This window comes from Clinocottus analis, unplaced genomic scaffold (assembly GCF_023055335.1).
Source record: "Clinocottus analis isolate CAN_PGR_092001 unplaced genomic scaffold, fCliAna1.0.p SCAF_1, whole genome shotgun sequence".
Taxonomy (NCBI): Eukaryota; Metazoa; Chordata; class Actinopteri; order Perciformes; family Cottidae; genus Clinocottus; species Clinocottus analis.
In genome coordinates, this window is record NW_027175820.1 from 1,884,884 (window position 1) to 1,901,398 (window position 16,515).

Consider the following 16,515-nt stretch of genomic DNA (forward strand, 5'->3'; position numbering starts at 1 on the left):
GGCCCACTTGAGGTCAAAATGGGCCGCGTGTGGCTCCTTCACTGAAGCGGGTTTGACGCCGTGTTGTAGAATAAACGCAGCTCGGCAGTAGAACGGGCCTCTATCTTTCGCTCGGCATCGACGTGACTCTTCCTCATTGACTTTCAGATGCTGTCGCCAAGTCGAGAGGTTGCCGGCGTGTTTCTCGCCGGCCTCGGCGGCTCGGCTTCCCGACAGCGAGCGGCATCGAGTACTTTTCCTTTCCAGCCGGCGTCTTGGCCGCGAGAGCCGCCGAGGAGGGCGAACGGCTTCGTTCACGCTCTCCAAATGCAAACAAGCCGGATCTCTGACGGCGCTTTGACACGGGAGGCGCTCTGAATTACAAAAAGCGTGCGTGTGATGTTTCCCGGCCGAGGCGGGCGGGGGGGGAGGGGAGGGGGTTTGGCAACGCCGGCCGCTCGCCGTGGGAACGCTGTGCTCGGCGTTGTCAAGCGACCAAAACGCTGAACCGCGGAAGCTCACGCACCTTGTTCTCGTGCCAGAGAGAGGAAGAGTGTTTTATTAGGTCTGTGAAATCATTGATGGATAACACCTGCGTTTCAGCTGGATACCCACAATGCAACATGAGTGTCTGTGAGAGTCGAAGGCCTCTGCGGGTCAACGGGCTGTGAATGTGTGCGGGGCTTTTTAAAAAGGTTCGTCATGTCCGTACAGTTTGATATCTCAGGAACTCTTTGGGTAAAGTTCTGGCACAAAGGTCCACCTGGATGAAGGGATTTGATTTTGGAGGTCAAAGGTCAAAGCCACTGTCACAGCAGTTGCTTTAATACTTTATTGTTTTTGACGGACAGGTTTCTACTTATTCTGTCAAACTCAATTGTTACGGCTCATTTCTATTTCTTACTTTAATAATAATAAGACACAGGCTAAAGGCATATTTAAAGACGGAGGCAGCACTCGCTGTGCTGCACGTGCGTCCTCGTGTTGGTATTGTTTAAATAACACATTTAACAAACAAGCTTTATATATTATAGACTTCACCTGGACGTTTTCATCTTCTTCCGAATTTTTGTCCAAAATGACGGACAGCGTCCAGATGTTTGTTAAAATAATTCCGTCAATGATGGAAATAAATATTGTCTCAGCACGACGTCTGTGTCCTGTGAAACATATCTTTATTGAGATAAATTGTGATGTAGATCTTTGCTCTACCTCCTTCACACTTTGAGCGTATTTCTTCAAATTCGGCACAAACGTTCACTTTGATGTTCACGGTGGAGCAGATTGCACTACGGAGGTCAAAGGTCACATTTCCACTCATAATTATGACAATATAAACCATGCCTGGCAGGATAACGTAATAAAGTGGTGACATTTGGACGGATTCGTCTGTTAAACTGCAGCATGCCTGCATGGCGGAGGCAGTCACTGTCGTTTCTTTTGTGTCTGTAATGCTTGACTCCATCTATAAGGTATGTCTTTTCATTTCCTCGCCTCCTCTTAACGTCCTCATCCGTGCGTACCTCCTTCCTCCTCCCGTCCATCAGCATCAGCACCCAGATGTTCGCCTCAACCCCTGATGTGTTTTTACATTAAAAATACATCCCATCCACAATGTGCTGCCGTTAGAGTTCGGGGGGGTTGGGTGAGGGGGTGAGGGGGTTATGATGGTATGAATACGAGAAGAGAAAAGCAGAGCTGAGGATTATTCCATCAACCCAAAGTGTCAGCCAGGTAGAGCGAGCGATATGGCCCAGAGGTTGAGGCGGCGCGGTGCCCCGCAGCAGCTCGTGTGAACGCCTCCATTAGAGATCTCGTTGCATCGAGTTCATCGACTGCTGCTGCATAATTCATGCGCGTGCACCGGCGCGGCGGCTTTTCTGGGTCTTTTAGTGTCGAGACAGAAGCGTGACAGGTGGCGGCGGCTCGCTGGGGAAGCGCACATGCATGTGCACAAAGCAGGACCCGGTGTTGCAATGTGCAGCACTGCCATCGTGTGGTGAAGGCCGGTAATGTCACCACACTCACTGTGTGGCTTTGCAGCCGTTTTAATGGAGACGGCAGTGTTGACTGCTTCTCATTATGTCTCTTTTTTTTCAAAATCCACATGACCAACACGACTGCACGAGGTCGCTTTTTCACCCACGTCAACATGGCGCCATGTTCTACTTATTTATCTTATTGCATTCTCTTATACCTTACTCTCATGACATTGTTATACACTTTTACACACAAACTTTTTCTTTTTCATGAACGCACACAATGCAACATTTTATATTCATGTCATCCTGTCTTATCTTACATCCTATTGTCCTTACATCCATGTCTTCATAGGACTTATTCTGACTAGTTTACTGCTAATCCGGCATGTTCTCTCGCCCAATAGATGCCATCGTATCAATATTGACCTACAATGTAGGATTTTACCGCCGAATGTGATCAAAAACATTCTGAAAAAAGTGGATTGTAAGGATAATCGTGAATATTTCGTCATCAGTGACTTTAAGAAGCTTTCTAGCTCAACAACATGGTCGAGAAGGGGCAAACTGGAGCCTAGTTTAAGCCAGTATTACAGTATTTAGGGGACCTTATGATTTATGATTATGAGTGTAACATCAGTCGGCCTTCAGCTATAGGTGATATTGAACATTTGAAGGAGCGAAATAATGAAATAAGGCAATATTGAATTCATGAGTCCTATGAAGAGAGTATTGGGAAATAAGAGGCGTTTAATTTCACTAAAGATAATATTTGTTTCTCACAAAATGCAATTCATACTGATTTCAGTTTATTTTAGTACCATTTTACGAGTTTTAAGCATGTCGGGGTGACATCGGGATATTATTGTGAATTGCAATTATTTTGGCCGAGAAAAACTCAAAACTACTGAATTCGACTAAACTTTTCTTGAGGAGTTGAGTTTTTTTTCAATGAAATGAAATGATGACTTGGTTGTTAACTGCATAACAAAATATATTAGAGCACACGAGGCCAATTAGCCGAGGTTAGCGACCAGTTGCTAATTAGCATTGCAGTAGCATTAGCACAGTCTGACGCAGGGCTCCACATAATACTCCCCGTGACTACATGACATCGCCCTCGCCAAACTTCACAGGGAACATCGATCCGTTCTCACCAGATCACAAAAACAAAGGTTTGTTAGCACGTTAGCACGTTAGCACGTTAGCGTGTCGTTCACTACCGACGCCACTGGCCTCACTTGTTCGGCTGACTTCAGCAGTTTAGAAACTCAATTGTCTCGCTGAACTCAAACCGCCGACTCTTCATGGACTCACAGCGGCGCTGCGCTGCAGAATGAATGAGGAAACACTGGGGTGGATATTTGTTGGTATTTTTGGCCTTTAAAAAAAGTGATTTTCTTTGACCTGGCGGGGGTTCCCGAAACATAAGTGTGTTTTGTAAAAGGTTTGCCTCAGAAACAGCCGTCCCAATGTGTGAGTAGTGAGTAAAAGTACATTTAAATCTCTCCTTGACGTTTACGTCTGAAACTCAGCGTCCCATTTCGTCGCAATGAAATACGAACAGTGGGAGCAATTTATGCCATTGGAAGTTTCTGGGAAGCAAGAAAAAAGTAAGAAGTAATCGTCATATTGAGATTTTATTCCTCCGAAGCCGTTCTCCCCACATCATCACAGCCAAATGACACATAAGTGCTGGCGTTGGGATGAAGACGGGGCCGGGCCGGTTCACCACACGAGATTGTTTTCGGGGAGCTCCGCGTCCTCGACAGGACTTTGAGCCGTTGCAGAGCGCCGGCAAATCATTTTAATGAGGTTCATATCACCGAGAGACAAACCCACGGAGAGAAAGCGAAGGCAGAATTAACGCTGACGCACGCGCGACCCGGGGAAGTCGAGCTAAAGTCGCCAAAGACGCAACCTCCGAAATAATGTTATGCTAACGGCGTAGACGCTTTCTTCTTCTTCTTCTTCTTCTTCTTCTTCTTCTTCTTCTTCTTCTTCGTCTTCCCGCCATTGTCGACAACGCTAATGTGTGTAAGCAGCTGAGAGTCTTGTTTTTTCTCCCCCTCCGACAGAGCGGAGAATCAGCAGGAACCTGTCATCAGCCATGTTAATGCCGGCTCCAAGGCAAACATGAAGATTAACTGAGGAAACTATAATAGTAGTACTTGAAAAATGGAGCAACGTCTTTTTTTCTTCTTCTTCTTCTTCTTCTTTACAATCCTCCCGACCAAGGCGAGGTTGTTTATCACTCAGGCAAGATGTTTGGTTGCCTGCCTTGCATGTCTGCTTTTTTTTTTTTTGGGGCCCTTAAGCGGATTTAGCTCCACCCGCACGTTCTCTTCAAAGCACGTCAAGATTCTCCACGCACACTAATGAGGTAAATGGATGGCTTTTGTTTCCTTCACAGTTATACAAGCCCCCCCCCCCCCCTCCTCCCGCCCCTCCCCCTCCTCAAAAGTGCTCTCATGAGTTATACAAGAGCTGTTGCGGAAATCAGCCTCGAGCGTTTCATCAAATTTGCAGCTCTACAGAGTGATCAATTTGCGCTGCAATATTCATCTGCCATGCGAGCGCAGACATAATCGTCACCTACGCACGCACACATGCAGATTTTGTTTTCGCCAGCGCGACAGAAAAAGCAGTCATGATGCTATTTGTTCTCGTTAGAACGATGTAATTTTGTTTATCAAAACTCTTGTGCGACGGTGACAAAAAAAAAAATGTCGCTGTGACAGATTTTTCTCCCTTTTATATTATAATTTTTTTTAAACGCAGGTAGAGTGTGTGTGTGTGTGTGTGTGTGTGTGTGTGTGTGTGAGGATCATACAAATGAATGCACGTTCAGGCACCGCACTCTGATCTAATCACAGGAGGGAGAAGAAGCAAATCACTTCTCTCAGAACAGCGAACGCTCGGAAAAGGAATGAAAGAAGCAATTTGAAGAAGAAAAAAAAGGCACTTTAGATCCCGACCTGAGAAGTTTCACTTCCTGACACGAAGCAGTGCTTATAGGCAGTTATTTCCAGATGTGTGGGTTTGCGAGGTGACGTGAGGACACGTATCCTCAGGGTGGGGGGGGTGGGCTCTAACCTGTGAATTACAGCCCTGCGATGGCACAGAGTGGACCCAGACGTCCCTCTGGGCCAAAACTGTGACTGAACTTGAATGGATTAAACACAAAAATCTGGCTTGTGTTGCGCTTACGTGCGTATTGACAAGGAAATGTAAAGGCTTGACAATGTGGGACATAAATAATGGTTCAAAAGGAATTGTGCAGTTCAATATGGAGCTATGTTTGAAAAACAAAAAGCCCAACTTCTGAGCCTCTTTGTTTCTGCACATCCGTCAGTGAAGGAACACGTTGTGCGTAAAGTTACTAGTCGAGTAGTTTTGCGGTAAAGTTGTGACGACGACAGGGCCTGGCTACACGCTGCAGCGCACGTGAAGGAGGTAAAATACTGATATGTTGCTAATACGACGCGCTAAACTGCATTAAAAGTGCTCACGTCTAATATTGTATTAATATAATGTTGTTCATCTCCGTCTCTTTCCTCCCTCACTTGAATGCAACAGCTGGATGAAAGAAGGTCATTCTCTGGGAAGGAGAAGCAGGTGAAGCACACGGATGCATCCAGAAATAAAATCATCTAAAGACCCCCCATCGCCTCCTCCGTGTGGTGAACATCACAGCCTGATGGCACATAACAGGGTCAGAGCATGAGAGAGGATTTCTTTCTTTTCTTTGTATTTTTGTTCATAAAATGGAAATCGTCGTCTCTGCAGGAAGTCTATTTCTTGAAAGCCGTTCAGCATTTCATACAGTACTTTCCTCTGTGATTTCTCTTTCTATGTGGACCAGTCGCTGGGGATGAGCGAGCGATATCGGCGCCGCGCTGCGGCTGACCCGTGATTTCATCTCATTTCTGCGTCTGCGCTTCTGAAAAGCCGTCCAGTGGCCGACACCAGCTGCACTGAGGAGCTCTGTGCTTCCCACTGGAGCCAGTGGAGGTTGAGCAAAAGGTTGAAAAGGAGTCTGGACGCGTGTTGTGGACGTTTGATCTGATGTCTCGAGGCTCTCGGAGGCGTCAAAGTGAAGAGAGGTGACGGCGAGGGCTGCACTCGACTATCATTCATCGGGCGCCGTCGTCTCATCGTTCGGTGATTGTTTTCATTTTCAGATACGTCTCCCCACAAAAAAATCACTTTACATTTTTCATTTACCAGATAAGTGTTCAGACGTTTTGTGGGAAAAAAAAGGGATTCAGCTTAAGAAAAACATAAAAAGGAAGACGATCAAAACATTGACGACACAACAAACTCAATATTGGCCAAATGCCAAATGCCATACAGTCCCATGATGGCCGAGAGGCAACTCATCTGCATTGATGAACAGATGAGTAGTTTTGCTCTCAGAGAATACAAACGATCCCACCAGACGCACCTTTCTCTGAAAATGAGGATGTTATTCAACAATGTGTTGACACTAAAGTGGGTCTCTTCATCTTTTTTCTACATCTTAGTTTTCCCTCCTTCATGGTCCCCAGAGGAAGACTCCTCCTGACTCTTACCTGCGTTGTCCTTTAAGCTCAGAGCATCCAGCTCTCGTGTGTCTGGACGTTGTCTTCATGGCCTGAGTTGTTCGCATCGTGCGGCGTGAAAACTCACTTTTAAAAATCTGCTGTCAAGTGAGCCTTCATTCGCCGAGTGAGACACAGGCATGAACATAAATGACCGTCTATTCCTGGTGTTACGGTAAAGTGGTGGGCTACGGTGGCTCAGATAGCACAAAAAGCATTCAAACGTAATTTACCAATATCCCAATATTCAAACTGCTATAAAAACAGATTCTTAAACGTGTAAAGTAAACTTACAACACAGTCTTGTTCAGACTGACCTCTGCTATGCACATGTGTATGGACATGAGGTTTAACTGTACAGTTTTGGAGAAAAGTGACTTCAAATTCAGCTTAAATGTAATAATGATATTCATAACTTCACAATTTCCAATATTCAAACTGCTATAAAAACAGATCCTTAAACGTGTAAAGTAAACTTACAACACAGTCTTGTTCATGCTGACCTCTGCCATGCACACATACATGGCCATGAAACTTTACTGTACAGTTTTGGAGAAAAGTGACTTCAAAATCAGCTTCAATGACATAATGATATTCATAATTTCACAACATTCAAACAGCTATAAAAGCAGATCCTTAAACTTGTAGTAAAGCCTGAACAAGACTGCATTGTAATTTTACTTTACTAATTCAAGGATATGTTTTTATAACAAAACATTGAATATTGTGACATTATGAATATCATTATTACATCTAAGCTGACTTTGATGTTGGTAATTGACTTGAAATGATTTCCAGCTTGTTTCCGACTTTTGTCTTTACACACAAAAATAACTGTCTTGTGCCTCCTGCTCTTTAATCACTGATATAATCGTTCTCATTTCCATAATTTCCCGCTTGTGTTATGCCACAACAGAATGATTTTGGCTAAATTGATGGCAGCACATGGTGTTGACCAGCAGGCGTCACCGAGCAGCTGATCATATCATTACTGTCTCAGCGTCAGACAGAATAAACAAACGGTATGTTCGTCTGAAACACAGCTCACACATACGTGTGGAGTGGCTCAAGTTCCCTTCTTGTCTTCAGTAGATATTTCTTAATAAATTCGCTCATTTAACCATTTATAGACAGAAAGAACGAGTCTACGTGTGTGTGTGTGTGTGTTTCAACAACGGTAGAAAACTTCACTCCGTTTCTTGTGCAACAGTGACATAAGTGACATAAACGTCACAACTCATCTCTGATTATTCTAAGCAATGCATGTGCAAAAAACATACTCTAAACTTAAACGCAAAATGAAATACAAAAATACAAATCTAAATAATATAATATATAAATCTGAGTCTAAATTACTGTTACAATTATAATATGCAAAATGGCACTAACAAGGTGAATTGCCATGAAGATGCAGACACTCATATGTCCCCCCAACCGGGATGATATTCATTTTATTTAGTACTCTTGTGCCGCTTGGCCTTTAGACGCACATGAAAGCTCAATATATTCTCCAACTTTTCTCTCGAGGAGCCAGAGCGAAGCCTCGTTCTGCTCCTCCTCATCCGTCAAAGTGACGATGCGACTGCAAAAGGAAAAGAAAAACCAACACGGCGCATACATTGAAAATGCTAAAGACAGTTTATTAGTAGACACTCATCAGTCAGAAATAATAACCTCCTGAAGAATGTCTTCCTGAAATACACCATTTGATTGGCAGTGTAAAATAAGGCAAAGGGCTTAAGATCATATTTTATACACTTTTGCACCAACAATAAACAGTTATACATTCACTTGTTACTGTAGTTACGCTTTGATAAATCGCTCCGAACACCCACATACCAAGAAAACTTTATTAGCTGGGGTAAAAGGGGGGCGGGGCAGTTATGCTCATCATAATGCGGCAGCTGTTTTTGGCCAGAAGTCGGCTATACCGACATACAATCTGACCACGAGATTAGATTTTGGAATTGCAAAAGCCAACACAGTATACTGACAAAGGTTCAAACGATCACCATCACCGCGTAAAGGGCACTACCACCAAAAGTGTTAAAGGTCTTGAAAAGTTGATTATACTGTGTATAGATTTAGATATAAATTTCCCTCTCGCTCGTCGGCAAACACCACTCTTCATGAAGTGTTTCGTGACAATTACACACAAGCGTGGAGCTGAACAGTGAGCGCTGCTTTACGGGCGACTGGCCGTGGGTTAGTTCTTCTCTGCGCTCGTAAAAAAATATACCGCTCTCTTGATTTTACGTAACTTTTACTCTGTATTCTGTTCGTTCAAAGTATTTCTGCGTATATATGTGACCCCCCCCCCCCCTCCCCCCTCCACACACACACACATGTACTCATCTGCATCCATCATTTTGGCGTCCTAGTCATCAAATGTAGTCACTTTAACATCTCGCTCACAGCACGGGAAGCTTCAACTTTCATGTGGAGAAACCCTACGAGAGGTTTCCATTCACTCGATACGACGTTGGAGATTTACAGCACACGGTCATCATTATGACCTTAATAATACATCTTCCGCATGTTTCATCTTCAGAAGGGTTGTAACCGAGCCTCAATGTGAAGGTTTGAGGGCTCAGGTTACGAGGATTAGTTTTTTGTGTGTGTGTGCGGTTTCCATTTGCGCACTTTTAATCTGACCCGACCTGCAACAGGAAGTAATTAGGAAAACAAACAAAACAAGGTTGTCTGACTTCAGTGCCAGCTGTTGTGTTGTGTTGGGACTAAAGCCGTCTGATAAAGTTGCACACGAACAGACTGGACCTTCACTTTGTGTCTTCTAGCCGTGTCTGTGGATGTTTCCGGGGGGAAAAACAATTGTAAATCATCCAAACATTTCTTTCAGTATCACACAGCCGACACACACACACACACACACACACACACACACACACACACACTGGGTTGCTCGGGGTAAAGATGTCTTCGGCCAGGATGGGTAACTATGGGATGCAGCTCGTCTGTACAGGGTCTATTACCATAAAGACAGACCAAACAGTTTAGGTATAAGAGATCATTTCCAAAAGACGAATATCCATTTAAAAAAATAATAAATAAATAAAATGAAATCCTTCACTACCTTTCGAAGCACCGAGTGGAATCAATTCATCCGTCAAACCGAGTCGTCTCCTGGCAGAGCAAATGTTTGCAGTCATTTAGTTTCTCCAGAGTCAGACGTGTGATTTTTTTTTTCTTTTTTAGTTTTTTAAGCTGGTGGATATTTTCTATATTTTGGAAAGAAACTCTTCTGTAACGCGACAACTCTACATCGTTATTACTGAAAGAACAACATATGACATCAAAAAGGAAATTAACATACCTTCACCATAAGCACTGAATATATATATTTTAGAAATACATAGAAAAATAGATAGTCATCTGAATGCCCATTATACAATTGTACACAGTAGTGTCAGGAAGAAAAACACAAAAAAGCCTTAATGGTGGTGAAGAGGTGCGATACATACACAATGTGGAGTTACTGACGCTGTGAGAAGTGAAAGCTGTGCAGTGACATGAGGTGTTTAAGTTTGGACGCATCTTTTCTTTAAAAAAAAAAAAAAAAGTCCGAATCATACAATTTCCTATTTTTGTGGAATTTTGTTCAGCTCATTTTTTTGTTTGAAATTTGAGCCGGTTGCTTGACAGACTGCAGAAAGTGGATGATTAGTCAGTCTGTCACACCGGTAGGCTTCAGACGGACGGCGCTGCATCTGGATGTCCTGCATTTGACGGCAGAGTAAAGTACCTCCACGGTGATGTGGCACCTGCAGCCCGCGTGCGCGTGTGTGTGTGTGTGTGTGTGTGTGTGTGAGTAAGTGTGTGAGACAAAAGCACAAACCTGTCGGACAAAAGTTAGAAGTACAAAAATTGCTACAATAGGTGCACACGGCGTCCGACTGGGCAGCACTCGACACATTTTCAAAGATCTCTACTATTTATAGCGTTTCACCGCGTTACGGTTTATGTTCAATAAAACCATTTACATGAAATATCTGTATTAGTATGCATTAATACATAGAGGTATATACCGATGCCCGGGCCGGCTGTGAGTCAAATGGTTCATGCAAATATTTCCAATTAATCAATATTTAAATTGCAGGATACGAGGTCGAGCATTACTCAGATCTTAATGAGGTCGACCGAAGCGACTGCATTCGTGAATGTTTTGGTATCATTATTCTAAAGGCAGGTCGTAGAGGCTCCACAATCACTTATTACTTTAGGAATAGGATTAAAAAGCTGTAATAAATTGCACCCATGTGGCGCGCATGGTGACTCAAACCATAAAAACGCATTTGCAAACCCTATTTGACTCACAGTAAGGCATGATTTAAAGCCTGTAGAACAATAATACCCTTTAGTTCTTTTGAATACAACATTTATATTTGTAGCTCACCATGTGCTAGTAGTGAATAAATAACTTTGATTTCAGGACAATTTAGAGTACTTGATATACCTTTTCATCACGCGGTTGAAAATGAAGATAATCTGGTAGAAATGTATGCATAAAAAAAGCAGCTTTTAGCGGAGTCAAGACGATTGTTGTTCAGCCTCTCCGATGTCTCTGCTTCGAGGCGAAGGTCCATGTGAGCGTGTGATTACAGCCTCTCTTTGTCAAAATGACTGTCATGGTAGCGATGCAGACGTGGAATGTGACTCGTGGTTCGAGAGTTGATCGAAGTCCGTCAATATAAATCCTTGAAAGGCTTGGTGTAGTTGAACATCAGGTAGTCCGTGTAGTAGAAGTCGTAGATCCGCTGTCTCTCCAGCGTGCTGACCTGCGAAAAGTATTTTTGTGTGATGTTCGTGGAGGTTCGCTTGTCGGCCGGGTTCCTGTCTTTGAAACTGGGCAGCTTGACGTTGGGCGGAGCGCCAGTCAATCGCAGGAGGAAGTTGGACTCCTCCTCCATGTTCTCGAACTTCCCGATGAAGTCGTAGTCTATGAGACAAGGGTTGCAGAGCTGGTTGGCCTGCTCCCAGTGGATGTCCATGCCCACGGGCCGGTGGACGTCCAGCAGGTACTGGACGAACTCCTTGAACGTGACCCCGTTGCCCGTCTTCAGGGCCTCCGGGGACGGGTTGGTCCTGTACTTGGAGATGATGGGTTTCCCGAACAGGCTGTGGTAGTAGTTGTTGGGGTTCTCGAACTTGTCCCTGTAGGCCGACACCATTCTCTCCAGGGGCTCTCGGACGAACAGGACTTTGGTGTAGGTCTCCAGCCGGTGCATGATCCCCTTTCGGTCGAAGGTGTTGAGCTCCCTGAGATAGTGGCCCTCGTGGACCGTGTCGTGTTGGATGCTCTGAGCGTTGGCGGCCAGGCCCGCCAGCACGATCAGGGTCCTCTTCCAGTTGGAGCAGCCGGCCTTGGGCACCTGGCAGTACAGCAACTTGTACTTGTCCTCCACGAAGAGGTTTTTCACGTGGTGTGCCGTGATGGTCTTGGAGATGCTGCTTTTGTACTTGGCGCAGATCTCCTTCATCAGTTGCCGCCGGGCGATCTGGACGTTGGCGAGCTTCTTCCACCTGTCGGGGTTGAAGGAGCCAGGGGCCGAGGGGGAGGAGGACGTGAAAGAAGACGAGGAATCGCCATTGGCGGTGTGGTGGATCGGGGGACTTGTTTTCAGCAGCTTGCGTTGCCTTTTGGACACGTGGACGAGGGTAATGTCCTGCTCCCGGGACCCAGGGGAGGACGCCTGTCTGCTCTGCTCCCGGGACCCAGGGGTGGACGCCTGTTTCATCGCCTCAAAGTGCGGGAACTGCATCGGAGGGATGGGGCTGGACAAGACGCCTTCGGTCCGGTCCTGATAACTGTCCGATTTGCCCCTCTCTCGGTCCTGCGTGGAAAGAGTCTGCACAACAAAGACCAAGAAGAAAGGAGCACTGGGTTACTACTCGGTGGTGAAACCTGGGCAGAGTAAGCAGAAGCAGCCACGTTGAAGCCCTCACGCTGTCTTCAGTGTTCACACGAGGCCACTTGATGGGGCTGTTTCCCCACACCTCAAACAAAAGGTCTGACTTTGTTCCAGGCAAATGTCACACACTTCCCAATGCCTTCCATGACCTATCAATAAACTGGTCTGAAATACCAAATAAATGTCTTATAAACACCTAATGGGGAATGTAAATTGGAATCATCTACTGCCTGATTACCATCAGATGATGCCCTAGGCCATTATGCATTTTGACATTTTATTTCAATTAAACGCCGTAATGGCGCCATAAAGCCAATGGACTGGATGTATAATTTTAATTTTACAACAGACAAGGTGATGAGACCGTCATGAATCTTGGCTCATCTCCCCCCTCCTGACTTAAATGGCCATATTCTTTCCACTGCGGGGACATCTGGAAGGGAAGGTGGGGGAGAAAACCACCCCAAAAAAAGGAGGTAGAGGCTCCTCCCCGTCTGTTTTCCATGTGCAAGACGACGAGCATGGAGCGGCGAGCTAACACGCCAGACATCACGCTCGTCGAGGGTTCTCGGAGGGGTAAACTGAGAGCAGATACAATACTGCGAGCGCTGACATAGAAACATAGAGACCTCCCTCCTCTTTGCTCATCTACCTGGACCTTGATGCTACCTGTGACTTTATAATGCTAATCTGTGGCAGTTTAGGACACATGACACTTAATTGAGTTTAATTTTGCTTAATTGAGTTTTCCCCGGCCTCATGACTGTCCAAAATGTCAAAGTTGCACGTCCACAAATGGATGGATTAATCCTAAAGTGGCAATGTTTCTAAAAAAAAACAAAACCCCTCGTGGAAAACGATGAGCCTCCTGTGTGAGACTGTGTGACTTGTGTGTTTCATCCAGATTAAAAGCACACTAACCAGGAAGGTGAACACTAGTAAAAAAAATCTTCCCCCTGGACGAGGCGTGAGGAGGTGTGATCACACCGCGAGGAGCCGAGGTCTGATTCGACTGGGACTGTTTACTCTGTGAAGTCTGACTGGCTGAATGCACAGTGTGAGGTCAGCCCCTCGACACAGATCCTATCAGACACGCTGGGAGAAACAAGGCCGACAATCCCCCCCCCCCCTCACACACACACACACACACACACCACCACCCTTTTTTTTGCAATAGACAACAGTTGGGATGTGTGTTTTGGGAGCAACAGCGTGAACGCGTACCTCTCTGGACTGCCGTGGAGCGCTTCTAAGCTTCCCGCCTAGAGAGAAAGAGAGAAAAAAGAGACACAATAATCAGCATTTAAGCAAACAACATGTTTATTTTTTCTCCCCCTGTGCTGTATGTGAGAGTTCGGCGCCTCCAACGCATCAGAGGCTCCCAATAATTGAACGTTCCTATCACTTAGCACACTCCTCTTTTGATCCCGGGGAAAAGCAACCGCTGCTCTACGAGTCTGAACCGAGGGACGACAGGTAGCTCTATCTGTGTAATGAGCTGCCACAGGCATGAAAAGTTGGTAAATGAGCTGCGCTCCCGGTAGAAGCACTGAGGGTGTGTGAGACAGGAAGAAAGAAAAGAGACGCAAGAAAAGGGAGACAGAAAGAAACCAGCAAAGAGAAGTACAGAAGTTGTAGTTTTTTGCAAAAACCAAAAGGAGAGACGGAGCGAGAGGAGGATGCGGGTTGCCGAGTTTCTGGAGGACGGCAGGAGAGTGATGGAGACGTACAGATTGGTTTTGGTGGCGGCTTCGGGGACAGCTGGTGAGCGTGTATTGGCAGATGTGCGGCAGCCGGACAGACGACGTGTTTAGCGGTCTGTCTCCAGCTGGACGTCTCCTTTCCTTAGCCCTTCCTCACCTCCATCCTCCTGATATATAATCAGGCTGACAGCTCCGAGTGGGGCTGCATGGCTGCTGATGGGGGGGTTCGGGCGAGGGTAGTGGGGGGAGGGAGACACCTCCGCTTGAGTGGCCTGTCACTTCCAATTTGAGGCTGAAAGTGATAGGAACCTGCGAGACGAAGGGTGGAGGTGGCGGGGGGGGGAGGGCGTAGATGCGGCCCACAACCTTCCCTAAGTGATGAGATCTGCAGAGCCGGCCGTCTCGCTCTTAAACACGGCGTCGGGGGGTCGGGAGGCCATGAAGACGCGTAGCGCAGTTGTTGTTTTAGATCCGGAGAGAATCCTTTTCCCTCGGCTTCGTTCTCCCCAGGAAGGAGGAGGAGGAAGAGGAAGAGGAGGGAGGAATAATACGGCGGCGAAGCGGGCCGAGGAGACGGCGTGTGTGACATTTTATAATCTTGTCTGGCCGCCGCCGCGCTCATTTGATCTCATAACCCCTCGTGGTAGTTTGTGCAGGATGCACTTCTTTGATATCAGTTTGCAGCGTTGCAGGCTGGGAAACGAATTAGTATTCTCCGCCCTCGACGCACACAGCGGCCACCGCCAGAGGAACGCGTCCACATCGGTGTCCGCTGCTCTGGACTGATCATCCCTCACAGCCTTCACGGCCTCGTCCGGACACGCGCTGGGTTATTGATCTGGAGAAGCCCACCGAGGTGGTAATTGAACCCTCCCAAGGTTTAGCTGGAGGTGTTCTGTCTGGCTGGTTGTTCCAGGTTCGTCACAGCTGTCGATGTCATCATTTTCACACTTTCCCCTTCTCCATGTCGCACCATCAAGGCAGCATTTCAAACGCGTTATTGTGGCAGTAGGAAAACGTGTATTTAGTCGCCCGCTTGACATTCATTTCCATCATTTCTTTCCGCAGAAAAATGAGACGCGGCGAGGCCAAAAGGGGCGCGAGCGCGCGGGACACCCGGGTGTCCCGTTCAGCAGCTTGTTAGAGTTGTTTTTTTTTACCAAAGAGGATCTGACACGTCTCCGTTTGATTGCATAAGTCGAGGCTTGAACAGCGAGCGACACGCCGCGCCCGACAACGCACGGCTCCCTCGAGTCGGGAGCCAACGTCACATTTCACCAGAGGAACATTTTTCCTTGATAAGAGCACAACTGAAACACGTAGTAGAACAACGTACAGCAGAGTTTCAGGGGGGGATTTGTAAACATCATTTATCTCTGTAGTATCTCTTTGGGCGAGGGCAATAGTTGCCGTTTGATTGCAATTTCACACTCAGTCAATTCCACTCAGTATAACTATGCTATTGATTTTTACTGCTGCACGGAGGTTTCACGCCGTGAGATGCAGAATCCCGGAGCTTCCGCATAGAGATGTTGTTACAGGAGAAATGTCTTTCCGAAAGCGTCTTTTGTACGTCGTCTAATAACGTAATTATGCTTCTGCTTGTGTGTGATGTGGAAGTTGGTTCAAATTCTCAGATTACAGCCTCATTGATGTGAATATTGGGGGTTTGTGGGTGTCCTCTTGGGCTTTGTTTGACATCATTTCTTTTTTCTGGGGTTCGTATATTGCTCCCAATCTATTACTACTCGATTAATCACGAAAAATAATTGGCAACGAGAGCAGGCGTTACAGTTGAAGCCCTCGTTCTGCAGCATCCACACAGGAAAACAGGGATTCTCTGCAGCGCTAATGGAGCGATTCGGGATAAATGCACCAAGGGGGGAGTTGGGTAATGGCAAGAAAACAGTCAACCAATAAAGCTGAAGTTGCTCTTATCCCCAGACAATTCACGTCAAACTCTGGTGTCTTCTTTTGAACGCCCTCAAGGGTTCTGCTCAACTCGTCCACAGATAAAAAAAAATCCGCTTCCCAGATCGTCCGTCACAAAGTTGGCCTTTCAAGGTACTTCACTGTCATTTTCCTGGTGACTGAAGCTCGCCGCAAAGCGCCCTCTGTTTGCCCTCCAAAGTCACCTCGATCGCCGCCACCCCCCCCCCCCCCCACCCCTTCATACCTCCATCCCGGAGCCTCTGAATATTCATGCAGACGACCCGGCGTCACCGCAGGGAAGCATGTAAGCAAGGGCCACATCATTAGCGGATCCATTATCATCCTTCCCCTCTCAAAAGACCCTCTCTGACAGAGAAGCACATCAAACACCCTCTTCCCCGCCGCCGCC

The 16,515-nt window shown here is 46.3% G+C and overlaps 1 protein-coding gene across 1 annotated transcript in view; it reads right to left on the bottom strand.

The window, feature by feature from the left end:
- Positions 1 to 8,116: 8,116 nt before the first annotated feature.
- LOC137785328 (carbohydrate sulfotransferase 8-like) overlaps positions 8,117 to 16,515 on the bottom strand; it is a 161,975-nt gene continuing 153,576 nt past the window's right edge. Inside the window, exons 3-4 of the mRNA XM_068576463.1 lie at positions 13,696 to 13,733; positions 8,117 to 12,408 (exon numbers count right to left, since the gene is read on the bottom strand). Of these exons, the coding sequence (XP_068432564.1) occupies positions 11,245 to 12,408; positions 13,696 to 13,733 (1,202 nt within the window). The 3' untranslated portion in view covers positions 8,117 to 11,244. The remainder of the gene's footprint in view (positions 12,409 to 13,695; positions 13,734 to 16,515) is intronic.